The 15,000-nt window shown below is 43.2% G+C and overlaps 1 protein-coding gene across 4 annotated transcripts in view; it reads right to left on the reverse strand.

Moving 5' to 3' along the window:
• The window catches only part of LOC105903072 (phospholipid-transporting ATPase ABCA1-like), a 221,849-nt gene that overhangs the window by 57,135 nt on the left and 149,714 nt on the right, over positions 1 to 15,000 (reverse strand). For all 4 annotated transcript variants that reach the window (XM_031585405.2, XM_031585404.2, XM_031585401.2 and 1 more), the window contains 4 exons: positions 14,656 to 14,825; positions 6,775 to 6,952; positions 5,062 to 5,177; positions 4,348 to 4,492 (listed from right to left, as the gene is read on the reverse strand). In XM_031585405.2, coding sequence (XP_031441265.1) covers positions 4,348 to 4,492; positions 5,062 to 5,177; positions 6,775 to 6,952; positions 14,656 to 14,825 — 609 coding nt within the window. The remainder of the gene's footprint in view (positions 1 to 4,347; positions 4,493 to 5,061; positions 5,178 to 6,774; positions 6,953 to 14,655; positions 14,826 to 15,000) is intronic.

Below are 15,000 nucleotides of genomic sequence, written 5' to 3' on the forward strand. Positions count from 1 at the left end.
AAATAAAGTCCAAAACAAAAATGAAATGATGAAAGAACGAGAGAGAGAGAGAGAGAGAGAGAGAGAGAGAATAAAAAAAGAGATGACCTTCTTTTTTGGAGGACCATTCGTCTAAGCAAGAGATCGCGGTAGAGATGGAGACATAATTCAAGATCAATACGAGATCTCATCTCGACTGGGCGTTCATCAAAGAGATCTAAGAAGCTCCTCAGACGTTGATGAAACGCTTGACAATTCCTCCTAAGTTCTCCCCATAAACCAATAAATCATTCTCAAAAGGCTTCGAAGGGGAGAACTCTCCGAGGCCCCTGGGTGACCCATATTCCAGCTCCTCATATTCCCAGAGCTTCGCCGCCTTCTAGACCATAGGGACTTAAAAATGGTTAGTGGAATGGAAAACGAAAAAAAAAAAAATGCACTGCTGAGGGCATTTGACCATTAGTCAATTTCTCAGACTAGATATACAACTAAGTCCACTTTTCAAAGACCTGCTTTCTAGCAAATGGGTGACACTGTGAAGCAGATAAGTCAAATGTATGTAGGGCTGCTAGATCTTAAAATACACATCTAGGATCTGAGCAACTCTGTTATGATTTGTTTTTACTTATGCATCCTGTACTCAGTCAAGGGACTGCACAAACAGCAAACATCCCAGAAACCTACATCTGTACAGCTCTCCAGCAAAACAGAAATAAACAGGCAACACGTCCCACTACTTTTAAAATGTTGTCCTGTTATAGGCCACTAATGAGCAAAGTGTAATAGTTTGTAAAGGAATCTCTTGCCTTAATTGCTTCTTGTGCTATTATAGACTAAATATACAAATTCAGCTCCTACCACTACATATACCCTACATTATATACCATTTGTGTGCAATGTATTGCGTATAGCTGTGTGTTGTGTTATGTGGAAAGATACAGTGGTATTGTCGTGCATTCAGACTTGAAGATTTATATATTTTTTATATCCATATATTCTCATTTCCACATCCAAATCGCTGCATGTCAGAGGCTATAGATCTCCATAACAATATTCCGAACCTCAGGTTCATTTCAACTTCCTGTCACATTAATTATAGTGTTATTGTTATGTATGAAACATTGCGAACATCCTTCACAGATTCTCACAGAAAAAAATAGGCAGTCTGTTGGAACAATTGATTTTCTATAGGAATCCACACCTATAGGCTGCTAGAGAGAGAGGGGGTGGGGGGATAGAGAGAGAGAGAGAGAGAGAGAGAGAAAGGAAACGAAAGAGTGTGTGATTAATATCGGTGGCTTCTCCACGCCGGTGCCATCTCGGCTGAATCAAAACCACAGGGGAGACGAGCCAAATCTCCAGGCCTATTTCTCTCTCTCTCTCTCCTCTCTTTCTCTCTTTCCTCTATTTCTCTCTCTTTCTCTCCCTCTTTTTCTATCTGGGACAGGCGGTCCACACAAACCCAGCTGTGTTTTTTTTCTCACACACAAACACTTCATACTGATTCTAAAACCCAGTGGAATATATGGATCTGCCCTGACTGTCTAACTGCACGTGCACACACTCATGTCTTTCTCTAACCACTGTACTTACAGTGCAGCTTTTGTTTGTGCTTCTGATAAACATTACAAACGATTAAATGGTGAAAGCAAACATTGTTCTGTCAACAAACTAAAAAAACTAAACTAAAAAAAAAAAAAAAAAACTACACGATGAAGGCTTACATTCAAATCCCGCAACTCTTACCAGGGAATGCAATTAATTCCCACCATCTACCATAACCTACAAGTCTGCCCATATTACATTATCAAGCGCTTGACTCAGCTAAATCATCAGAGTTTTACAGTATGATGAGGTACTGATCCCAAAGCCAATGTGTGACCAGGCCCCAGAAGAGTGAGTAAAGAACGGCCATCTCAGTGATCCGTCTTCAGCCTTGTGATGCTAGCTGCCTACCAGTGTCGAATCCTGTTTAAATTATTGTGTCTAATTCTGTGCCCCTAGCAGACTGTTAGGTGACTTAAAATCAACTGACTGCCATTCGCCAAATTCTGATGGGACCTACCTCTGCACTTGTGATTGATTGACTGATTAATTGACTGATTATAGTTTCCCTAACATCCAGCCTGCTGTGACCTTCATTCTCATATAGGTGGCTTCATATTCCCAACAGCACAATGAGATTTTCTACACTCTATACATTAAAAGAATATCAACACAGAGCCCTTATCGGTCCTGCAACACAGGTGGACTCCTCAAGGTTCTACATAGAATGCTTCAGAAAAGGACAATGGACAGAGAATCAAATGCAGCAGAACAGTGAAATAGACTCTTTCATCATTTAGGTCCCTAGTAACAAAAATGGACATTCTATATACACCATTATCTTGCTTACATCTACTCCACACCCTCAAATTCCATGGTAGAATCCTTGGATTCCAACTCCAACTGGAAATGCATTCCGACCATTAGCTACGGAATATTTTTCAGTGTCAAAGAACCCTTAGCACCATAGTCTTCTTGTCAAACAAGGGTTCTGTGTATGGAGTAGGGCTCGTCTAGAACAGGCAGAGGAGAACCCTTTTCACTGCCTGGAGCTGGTGTATCAGTCTTAGGAGAGGGACAGGATCTGGACACCTAGACTGCCCGCCACCCTCAAACTTGTCATTTCCCAGAGAAAATGACGCCTGCCGTGTCAGCGCGCTGTCACCTTCCCCTGTCCATCACGCTGTCAATCGACCCGCTGACACGCCACAGACAGGCCCTCTAACGCAGACGCAGACGCCCTTGACAAGTGCATACACAGGTGGGGTCACACACAAACACACACACACACAGGCACACACAGACACATGCGTGTGCACACACGCACAGAAACACGCAGACAAACACACGCGCACACACACACACACACACACAAACAGGCACACGCACAAACACACTAACTCACTCACACACACACACACACACACACACACACACACACATTCATTCATTCACACAAACACACACACAAATTGTCAGTGAGAGACCAGTGCCCCACTACTATATTACAGCAAAGAAGTCATGCTCTGAATGTGATTCACGAAGAACCAGAGCTGATGCATAAATACCTTTAGATTTTCACATACGGAGAACCGGAGCTGATGCATAAATACCTTTACATTTTCACAAACGGGGAACCAGAGCTGAATTGGCTGAATCAAAACCACAGGGGAGATGAGCCAAATCTCCAGGCCTATTTCTCTCTCCCTCTCTTTCTCTTTCTCTCTCCTCTCTTTCTCTCCTCTCTCTTTCTCTTTCCTCTCTTTCTCTCCCTCTTTTTCTATCTGGGACAGGCGGTCCGCACAAACTCAGCTGTGTTTTCTTTCTCACACACAAACACACACATAAATACCTTAACATTTTCACAAACGGGGAACCATAACTGATGCATAAATACCTTTACATTTTCACATGTGATGGCGGTTGGCCAGGGGCTCAGAGGAAAAGCAATGCCAAATCAAACCAAAATCAATTAGGGACAGAGTTACAGTCATTAAACTAATGGGATTTTCATGCAAATTAAATCTAATGGTCTGAGATGTGGTGACGGGGCACACGAGAAAGAAAAATAAAAAAATCACTCTGTCACTAATCACTGTGTTTGCCAATTTCATTTCAAATGTAAATTCACAGGGAACTGCGTGTGGCAGAAAAAAACCTCAAGAGCTCTGATAAATATCTTTGTTTCCAAGGAAACGATTTTACGTTTTGAACACAAACTACTTAGACAAAAGGACATGTCTCTGAAAATTGCACTTTTCTTCCATTTCTGTCTTGACTGCAGAGAGAGAGAGAGAGACAGACAGACAGAGACATACATAGAAGTAGCCTTTGAAAAGGCATCCAGTTAAAGATGTATGTTTACAATAGAAACCATCTTCAAATCCAAATTAAGCATTAAAAGCGGGCGGAGAACATCACATATCAGTGGACAAAGGGGCTTTATAAACATTCCCTGGAGGGATGTGTACTTTGACAGATTAAATGAGATACTAAAGAAGAGAAGAGCGTTTAGAGCAGATTATGTAATGAAACAGAACAAAGGATCAATAGTCAGATAATATGAAATATATTTGATGTGTTGCTTCTTTTTTTTCTCAGACATACTGCATCACCTGTGAATTGTGTCTATGCAAACTGACACAGGAAACGTTGTCTTGGTATATTGCACAATGCACTGTACAGTGCAAGTGGCTTTGAATGAAATCATCTGCTAAAGGAATACATATAATAATGTAAACATGATATGATGTTATAGTTTTAATAATGAATTACTAATTATTTATCATAATATAGTTTTAATAGGGAGCTGTTGATTCCCACCTCGTCGTCAAACATCTCCATGACAAAGGTGGCCACGCTCCCGTTGATCCCAATGAAGAGGTTGATGCACGTGAGCACCACGTACGCAGTGCTGGGCACACTGAACAGAAAGGATGCTGGGTACATCATAGGTGTGATGGACCACCTGGGGAAGGAAGGAAGACGGAACAGAGGGGTAGAAACATCACTGTGTTATTGTTGCTCTATGAAGGAATACACTGTTTGGAGTGATTTAAACTGAGATCCTATGCTACACACAACAGATGAAATATGTATATATTATATATTTAGAACCTACTTGGTGGCAGAAACTCCTTGGTGGCAGGCTTGCAATAACATGGCTGACATAAAAATGTAAATATGTTTCTAGTAGTATAGTCAGTGCACAATAAGGATGTTAAGGTTGTATAAAAAGAAATGCATGCACAGAAATATAATACAGAGTAAACTATTGGCATTGCAACCTAGTTCACATTCAAAACCCTTGTACACAAGGACGAGGAATACAACAAATATGTTACAGATACGGCTGTATAGAGTGCATGGTGATCAATAGGGCTGTTTTTATACACAGCCTTCCAAACACTTCAATTCAATTCAAACACGAGACGGAAAAAGACGGAAAATCTTCTAAGGGAGCATGTTTGGTTGCCTGTTGTGGCACAGCGTCCCATTCTTTGCCACACTTACAGAACTCTGGGATACAACACTCACCCATACAAGACCAGCAGAAGGATCAAGGCCGGCAGGTTGGCTGGTGAGACGTAGGACTTTTGTTGGAAGCACAGGAATATGACGATCACAATCACACAGGGGACAATGTAGTTGCACTGTAAAAAGAACACACAAAGCAAGCCTGAGCACAATCACTTGACAAATATTCTTAGAATTCCTACTGAACAAAACAAAATAACAAAAACCATGGCGATGGAATGTAATGCGCTGTGGTGAAATATGGAAAATTCTGAATGGAATTCTGAAGTTGATTAATGAGCTTCTAATTACTTGGCTCAGCTTTGTCTTTACAACCAGCTCATTCTCCATTCTCGGTTTCGCCTACAGGTCATTCACTAGCTAATCAGGGAGGCCTCCTATCTCTCCTCTCTGAAGCTGGGTGGGAGTGATTATCCACTGAAAGTGATCTCTCCTCATTTACAATGGGACTGAACTTATCGCACGGAACACGCCTGGGCATGGAGGAGCTCTCCAAAGAATGTGCATCTGATTCAAAGACGGAAGGAATGCTGGAAAAAAATATTTTAATGAATTCCCATGAAGACTCCCTTACCATAAAACAAAATATTCCACCTTTGGCTATTCTGTAATGAATGGCAATGGAATGTGGAAGAAACATGGCGCATAAATAACAGCATGATTTAAAATCTATGAGTAGTGGAGACACAGAGCACATTTGAACTGTAGTTCTGTTTCTTAATCACTAATTCCTTGAGGAAAACAAATTCATTTGAATGCCTAAAAAGACAGTTATGCGCCTGTGGATTGTTGATTCTGTCTAAAAAAGAAAAAACCCTTTATTCTCTCACTTTCATTTTGGCGTGGTTTAAAGACCCTGAAACACCATAAAACATTGAAATATGTGGGGGGGGGGGGGGGGGGGGGGGGAGTGCACAAATGGCATCCGCTCCCAGCCAAAAACCATTTCAATGCTTGCATAATAGCATTCCTCGCCTCTGCGCATCACTCTGTCAACCCTTAGTTCGAACGTTTCCGCAAATAGGGCAGAGCGATATGCGACCTGCCATCTTTGTCTTCCGCTGTAAATTACCTGTGAGCTTTGCTGCTATTAAGCCGAAGGGGGGAGAGATGGAGAAAGCATTTATATTTCCACTCCCATGTTTGTCACAGCTTGTTTGCTGGCACAACTAATGGAAACAACCAATAACTGTTATTTACGGGGTCTGTGCGTGCCGCTTTCAATCAGGGCCGCCTTTCATTTTCCAACCGAAAAAGAAAAAAACATTAAAAAAATCCTACATTTGTCCTCGATCTCCATTTCTTGCTCCTGAGTCCTCAGTGGCTCTTGGGGGACATTAACTGCCAGCATATTTCAAATATGGAGGATTCCACATAAGTGCGGATTGGAAATGTATTCAGTGCCATGGGAACGGATTCAATGTCACACGTTCAGCTGTGGAATTTTAACGACTTTCTCTATCTCGCATAAGTATTTCTTTCTTTTCTTTCCTTTCGATGTTCGAGTTTACTTGACCTTGACATCTGTTGCAGGCACGGTTGAGAAGACACAAGGAAGACACTTCTTCCTCTGAAGTTAAGTGTTTAGTTAGCTTCTCTCCTCAATCCTCTGCAAGCGTTTTTCACTTCTGCATCTTCTTATTCCTTTAAACCCGCCCACTCTGCCACCTCACCCAATCACGAACAAGACTGACAGGCGACACAGCCACTTACCATGTCCCAGGCGAAGTTGGCGACCCAATAGACTGCAGGGTTGACCCCGCTGACGAACTGCAGGTGCTTGGCCTTGCTGACCCGCTCTTGGATGAGGAAGAGGACGAAACTCGCGGGGATAAAGGACATGGCGAAGATCACACAGATGGACACCACCACGTCCGTAGAGGTGGTGGCCCTGAAAACCAACACAGAGGAGAGGGGGAACAAGAAGAGGGAGGGAGAGAGCGAGAGGAAGAGAAGGAGAGAGGGAGAGAAGGAGAGAGGGTGAGTTGGAGAGGGAGAGTGGGAGAGAGGAGGCAGAGAGAGAGGGAGAGTTGGAGAGGAAGGTTGGGAGAGGTGGGAATGGAGAGGTTCAGACATTGATAGTGTTGAATGATAATGCCCTGGTGGACCTAAGCAAAAACACTCCTCTCTCTAAAAACTGTGAAAGTGAAAACTTCTATTATCTTGTGCTAAATCCTGATTTGAGAGTAAATTGCTACTTTTATTCTGCGTCTGAGAGATAAGAATAATCACATATAAAGATCATATATCTTTTCTATTATTTTCCAACTCCTCGATGGCTGGGTAGATCTGTTCAGGGTCCGCTGCAATCTGGGGGTTTGTGTTATTTGTAGTTTTACTAGGAGATAATTTGTCCATTCTTAAATCTAAGTTTTGTATCGCTGATAGTTTTATTTATTTACAGTGTGGTACAGAGCTGGGGGCATCATAAGGGAGAGTGAAAGACCAGCAGAAAGAAAGATAGGGGAATGACCCTAAGACCAGCAGAAAGAAAGGGGTATGATCATAAGACCAGCAGAAAGAAAGAAAGGGGTATGACTCTAAGACCAGCAGAAAGAAAGGGGAATGATCATAAGACCAGCAGAAAGAAAGGGGAATGATCATAAGACCAGCAGAAAGAAAGGGGAATGATCATAAGACCAGCAGAAAGAAAGGGGTATGATCATAAGACCAGCAGAAAGAAAGGGGTATGATCATAAGACCAGCAGAAAGAAAGGGGAATGTCAAGGACATGACTGTTATGAGCTTGGCTCAAGAGAGGGGCACACAGGAAAGGACAAGAGATGAGTGGATATGAGAAGAGAGGTGAGTGGGAGAGGGGAGAGGTGAGGAAAGGAGAGGAGAGGAGAGGTGAGGAGAGAGAGGAGAGGTGAGTGGGAGAGAGGAGAGGTGAGGAGAGGAGAGAGAGGACATGAGAAGGAGGTAATGTTGTGGCTCTGTCTCTCAAGAGGAAGATGATGAATAGTTTGATGAGGAGTGTAAAGAAGGAGAGCGAGGAGAGGTCACAGGTCACATCACTATCGCCAGATAGCAGCTGATGCTAACTCATCTGGCCCCGATTGGATGCATTTCCACTATCAGGCCAGGGCGAGCCAGGACTATCCATGCGTCTGCTGGGGCCAATAGCCTCGGGCTTTAAGCTGCAGGAACAAAATCCATTCACATTTCCACCAGCGCACCGATGGCCCTGCAGTGTTGCCCTGAAACCCGCCCCAAAATAAACATAGCAGATGGTTAAATGTACAGTTAACATTCTAGTAAAGCGTATCTTTCATAATGTAAACAGACTTGTCAGATTCCTCTATTGATTTAAATGGTCATGTACTGGAATAGATAGAAGTTAATTAAGCAATCCATATCCTAGCTTGAAGACGTGGCTCTAGTTTAAGCCAGCTAAAAGCATAGGCGTGGTTCACCATTAGATAGCAAATAACGTTATTGTTAGCCTGTGTTCAAAGGACATTGTGCACAGCACAGCTTGCTAATCGTTCCTTGCAAAAAATTAGCTTCAACAATCATGCAATCATTTGATGGTAATTAACCATCCATACACACTGTGTTCATTTGAGCCAGCTGTGTTTTGTATTGAAATACGTTGAAATGAGATCCACGAGCCATTACACGCATTGTTACAATCGTTCCGCACCCTTTCTACAGTGTACTTGCTTCATGTTTGTAACACAAGGCAAGTTCACTTTTTTTTTGTTACTTTCTAATCATACGTTTTAGTACCCTGGTAGTTATACAAATCAAATTTTCTCAGCTTTTATGCTGTCAACCGAATCGGAATGGACACATGTCAAAAGCATTACAATCGTGTTGGTTGTTCTCGCTTTCTTGATCGAGATTTTAACAGCCTAAATATTAAGTGGAGCCCTTTTTTTGTGTGCTGACCATCTCCACTGATTCTAAAACGTTCCTTATTTGTTCAGGTTATCTGGTACTGTATGACTAGTTATCTTGTTGTTATTTGTTCAGGTTATTTGGTACTGTATGACTAGTTATCTTGTTGTTATTTGTTAAGGTTATTTGGTACTGTATGATTAGTTATCTTGTTGTTATTTGTTCAGGTTATTTGGTACTGTATGACTAGTTATCTTGTTGTTATTTGTTCAGGTTATTTGGTACTGTATGACTAGTTACCTTGTTGCTTTGACACTAACCCTGTCTTTCACCTCAACACCGCCTCAAGAATCAGTTGGGACTAGTTAGCTCGAGGACTAGTTAGCTGAAGGACTAGTTAGCTCAAGGACTAGTTAGCTCAAGGACTAGTTAGCTGGCCCTGAGGAAGCCACAATAATTCAACTCAATTCAATTTTATTCATAAAGTGCCAAAACAATAAAATTGTCTCAAGGTGCTTGCATTCCATGGAGACACAATCAAGCCCTGTAAGTGACAATGGAAACGCAACTGGCCTTGGGACACACTAGCTCGCCCTTATTTGGCCCTGATAGTGGAAACCCAGCTATTAGGTCCAGATCTGTTATGAGATATAAAATAACAAAAATCTTTTCTTTGATTTCATGAAAAAATATCAAAAGCACCTCATCTTTTCATCATTACCAGAAGAGTCAGGTCTTTGGTGCTGAAAAAAACTCCATCAGATCATTGATTAAATAATTATAGTTGAAGCAGCACTGCTACAACTCAGAGCCCTATATCAGAGGGAAATGTCAGAGGAACATAGCTAGAGAAGCCAGGGAAACAAAGACAGAAGCCTTATGGGTATATGAGTGAGGGGGCTTTCAACTTCCTCCACATAAGGCTTGGCAGCATATCTGAGCAGAGAGGAAGGAGAGAAAAAGAAGGGCAGAGAGAGAGACCAGTCGTCGTTAGCACCGCATGACAGCATCATGATGGACACAAGCATGGGTCAAGATTTAGTGAGGCAGGGAGCTGGGGAGGGATAATGTGTGTGTGTGTGTGTGTCTGTGTGTGCATGTGTGTGTGTGTGTGTGTGTGTCTTTCTGTGTGTGTGTGTGTATGTGTGTCTGTCTGTGTGTGTGTGTGTGTGTGTGTGTGTGTGTGTGTTTGTGGGTTAGGGTTTGACCCTTCCCACATGCCGGGCCATGCTCCCCAGGGATGGGTGCATCGATTTCTCCTCACTCCTCCCTCACACTGGTGTCACACAGCCCACAGGCAATCACACATCTCACACACACACACATCTCGCTCACACACACACACACAGACATCTTGCTCCCTCATCACTCCCCACTCTGATCCATGATTCAGAAGCTGGAGGTGTGCGAGGGGCTTCATACTTGCCAAATCTGGAAAATCCATCGAAAATCTAATTTCATATATTCTTCACTAATTTAATAGTTAATTTCATGTATACTATGATATTATGTATATCATAATTTATGTATAGGTAAACTTAAATGGGGAAAAATCGTATTACTTCGCTGGGGTAGCCCAACTGGTTTCCTGTATGCCATTCAGTGTTCTGATATTGCTGTATGTGTATACTATTCAACATTATACTATTATGGATTACCTTCTGTGCTGCAATGCTGTATTTACATTCAAAGCTGTGTTCAGTGCATTGTACAGTTTATGCCTGGAATTGTTCTTAATGGCCATATGATTAATGAGGATGTCAAGGTAAAAAAGCATGTCACAAAGATTCCCCATGCCTCGATTACCTCCTCTTTTGTGTCATACACAACAATACAGTTGTTATGAACATGAACACGAGCCCATTCAAGGAAACCTGTTTTTTATGTATTCTATGGGAAATGTTACCTCAGGTATCCAGTACAATCCTGTAACAATGGTGGGACATGGTGTATTGAAATTTGTTGTATTATTATACACCGTTTGCATAAGTGTGGTTAATGTCCTTACATTGTGAGGAGAGCAACGTGATTCATCACAGCCAGTTGGGTTTTACACTCATTGTTGCAAGGTTAATTAGTTTATTGTGGTCAGCATGGTACCCAATAATTTCTAAAGCGTTCAGTGCTGGGCTCTTTATCTGAATGAACTTGGAGTAAAGTATTTAAGGAAGACACAGACTTGCAACAGCAGAGACCTATTTGTCTCAGTTCAGTTGGCAGGCGAGACCACATGACCTTCTGAATAATGACCACACAGGCATGCAGTAGGACACCCACACACACACACACTCTCACACACACACACACACACACACACACACACACACACACACACACACACACACACACACACCGACACACACCTACACGTATACACACATAAAACCACACACACACACACTCACACACACACACAGTAATTAGTGCCGGGACTCTTGAGATCAGTACTGAAAAGCCCCAGGCCTCACACTCCAACCTTGACCTTCTTCCAGAGCCCAAGACCACAGCCCTCCTCTTCAGGTTTCCAGCACTAGAGTCCCTTTCTTCCAATGTCTGGGCCGCAGAACCATCAGGGTGAAGGTTAGGAGCCCCCCCCCCCGTTTACTACCACAGTCCTCACTGAGCATCAGGTTGCCCCTCGGCTTAAATTTCACCCTCCTCTTCAGCACTGCATCATTCATCTTCTACTTGACACCCAATTAACCCCAAAGGAGGCTGTAACTACTTTCAAAAGAAAAATGTGGGGGGGGCAAGAAAACACAACGGAAGGTGTGTTTGTGATCAGTGAGCTAGCGTAGCTTTACAGCGCTAATCAGCCTTATGCATCACCCTGATTCATTATTCACAGGCTTAACGAGAGGGCTTGACGGTTCGTGATCGTTATTTGCGGATGTTTATCGCTCTGGCGTAATTTTCCATCCCGTTTTAATTGATGTTTGGTAAATGGGCCTATGAGCCAACATGTATCGCACGGGTAATTATGTCCTTGGGTGCGGCGAATGCAAGGCGACTTGAAAGACACTTCCCAGAGAGAAGCGATGAAAAAAATAAAAAACACGACAAATCAAGGACAAGCGGTGCAGGCGTTACCTGGCAACACAGCCACACATTGTAATTCATCCCAGCAAGGGCATGCTGGGTAGTCTTGCCTCCTTCACTTTTTTTCACTGAGTCAGAGGCCTAAGTTGGTTGGCTTTGATAAAAAAAATTATATACATATATATTCTCCCCGCTTTTCCCGTTCTCATCCCCTCCGCCCGTTACAGAAAAAGCGGATTATTTTCAGGTTTTCAATCCGGAGGACGAACAAAGGAGCTCTCTCTCTCTCTCTTTTTGAAAAGGTACACGAGTGGTGAGCTCACGGGTGACTCTACGGGACTGATCATTTATTCATCCCGAGAGTTCTTGAAAAGACAAGGAAAAAAGAGAGGTGCACTTCCGAAACTTTGCGCGGGAGCGGGAGATCGTGGGAAGGGGAATCGGGGAACTTGAGGATGACGTGCATGTGCAGTTTCCTCTACTTCACCACTGATTGACGACGTCGTGACTCCGAAGACGGAAACCAAAACAAGTCCGGGACCCCTGGTTGAAACTCAACACTAAGCTCTGACATGATCTCCGGGTGTGGGTAAGAAGGACGTTTCCCTCCCCTGCATCCTGTGAAATCATTCCCTGCATGTCACCAAGGCTCCCGTGACCTCTCTCCCTCGCTAATGATCCGTCTTAATTCCAAAAACATTTCGCCGAGCGAATGTCCTTGCTGGGCGGACCTAATTACCCATGACAGCGACTTACTCTCTACCTGTTCTTCATCCCATTTTCTTTTTTTTCTCTCCACCTTTCTCTCCCCATTCTTTCTTGCTACTACCTGCGGAGAAATTAACATATTCAATCAGGGCCCCTATCGCTAACAAGGCAATGCATTTATCAAAGAAAGCTGTGCGCAATTAGGCCGCATAAATATAATTTCATTTAAATGCGAAGCCTCCGATCTCCAGCAGGTTTATTTAAGCCACTCTCGCCAGGCGACCGGCTATATTTCTGGAGGACGCCATATAAGGAATGAGACAACCTTGAACGCTTAGTGCTGTCTAATCGCTGCACGGAAGCACAAACGCCCCTACGATCAAACTAATAATGTCAGCTCCAAGCGAAAAACCACGGGGGAGCTTCTCATTATGCACACTCGGTCCAGGTGTGCCACCTGCAGATGCGTTGTTGTTGGGGTTTTGTTTTCCTTTTTTTTTGTCCCTCAAAACCGGGTGGGTCATTGAACGCATTAACATCACAGCCAAAATAAGTTAGTGCAACATTTCAACGCTCTTCTCTTGCATCAGACAATCATTTCAGTTTTGTCTTTTTGTTCTCTCTTTCCTTTCATTGAGAGTAAATGTACATTCTTTTTTTTCCCTTTTTTTAAGTTTCATTGTTATTATGGAAAGAATGGCAACAATTAGCAAAAAAAGAGGTCCATCCACTCGAAAGGAAAGAACAGGTTTGCTGTGAAGCTTTTGTGTTGCAAATGTGGTGCAAGGTCTGCAAGGACCAAGAAAAAAAAAAAAAAAAAACTTTCTCCCACATAGGGGTAGAAAATTACATGTCAGGAACTCATATTCAACAAGGAACAATAAAAGCGGGTGAGTACTCATGACTCCTGCGGTAAGAGTGCCTATTATCTTCTTCCTTTCATAACTTCACTGACTCAGAGCAATCTCTCCGGGGGAGTGGGAAGGGAGAGGGGCAATCTGGGTCTGACGGCGACGCTAAGGGGCTTCCCACGTCCCTTCCCACGGGACATCCAGGGTCGTGTCATGATCAAACTTTCAGAAGTTCAAACTTTCATTTGTGTGGAACTCATCACAGGCTCCTGCACAAATATGGTGTCATCTTCACCATTGCATTGGCTTGGCTTTCTGGTGAAAGGATACTGACATTTAAGTTCAACAGCCAATTGAATTACACCCTTCCCTCCCGTGCTCCTGACGCAATGTGCTGATTGGCTGGAACTGGATATGGCTTGGGCCAAGCCGAGGACGAGATAATGTATAATCCGTCCGTCATTCTGACAAGACTAACACGTCACGTGTCAATAGAAGTGGTCATTCATTTTTTTCAGTGGTTTTCATACAAGAAATGATCAATCCAGGCTGCAAACATTGGAATGGCTCATCCAATTTAATTGGACCCTTCTGCAGCATTCTGAGAAGCTGTATAATAAACACATATGTCATTTGCTTGTGTTACCATGTTTTGCACTTCTAATTACTTCGACTTGTTTTCTCACTGAAATGCATATCTAGGTGTTCTCATTCCAAAGAGAGAGGTATGGTTAAGGTTATGACCCACCATGGCTTCAGAATGAACCTGATAAACTGGGGGTGCACCACACAAAACTATTTCAGATTAGATATGTCAATGTGTGTGCGTGCGTGCGTACGTGCGTGCATGTGTGTGTGTGTGTGTGTGTGTGTGTGTGTGGGTAAACTCACATGGCCACGTATGAGAGCTGTTCCTTGGTAAGGTTCAGTGGGTGGTTGGAGATGCCGATGCACGTGTGTGTGTATGTGTGTGTGTGTGTGTGTGTGTGTGTGTGTGTGTGTGTGTGTGTAAACTCACATGGCCACGTATGAGAGCTGTTCCTTGGTAAGGTTCAGCGGGTGGTTGGAGACGCTGATGCGTGTGTGTGTGTGTGTGTGTGTGTGTGTGTGTGTGTGTGTATGTGTGTGTGTGTATGTGTGTGGGTAAACTCACATGGCCACGTATGAGAGCTGTTCCTTGGTAAGGTTCAGTGGGTGGTTGGAGACGCTGATGCCAAAGTGACGTGGGTCTAGGCTGGGGGGCAGGTTTCCACGCAGGATGCCGTTGTTGGCGACGCTCAGGAAAGATACCATGGCATGCAAGCCTTTGTTGTAGAACCACACCTGGACACACACACACACACACACACACACACACACACACACAGAATAACAGTAACAATCAAGTGGAAAAGAATGTCATTTCAATTTGTTATTTCCAGGTAAACACTCTTTACTGTAAACATGTGTTTGTTTTTATATGACACAAACATTTCTCTGAATTTATAAACCAGCTGTC

This window comes from Clupea harengus, chromosome 18, assembly GCF_900700415.2.
Source record: "Clupea harengus chromosome 18, Ch_v2.0.2, whole genome shotgun sequence".
Lineage (NCBI taxonomy): Eukaryota > Metazoa > Chordata > Actinopteri > Clupeiformes > Clupeidae > Clupea > Clupea harengus.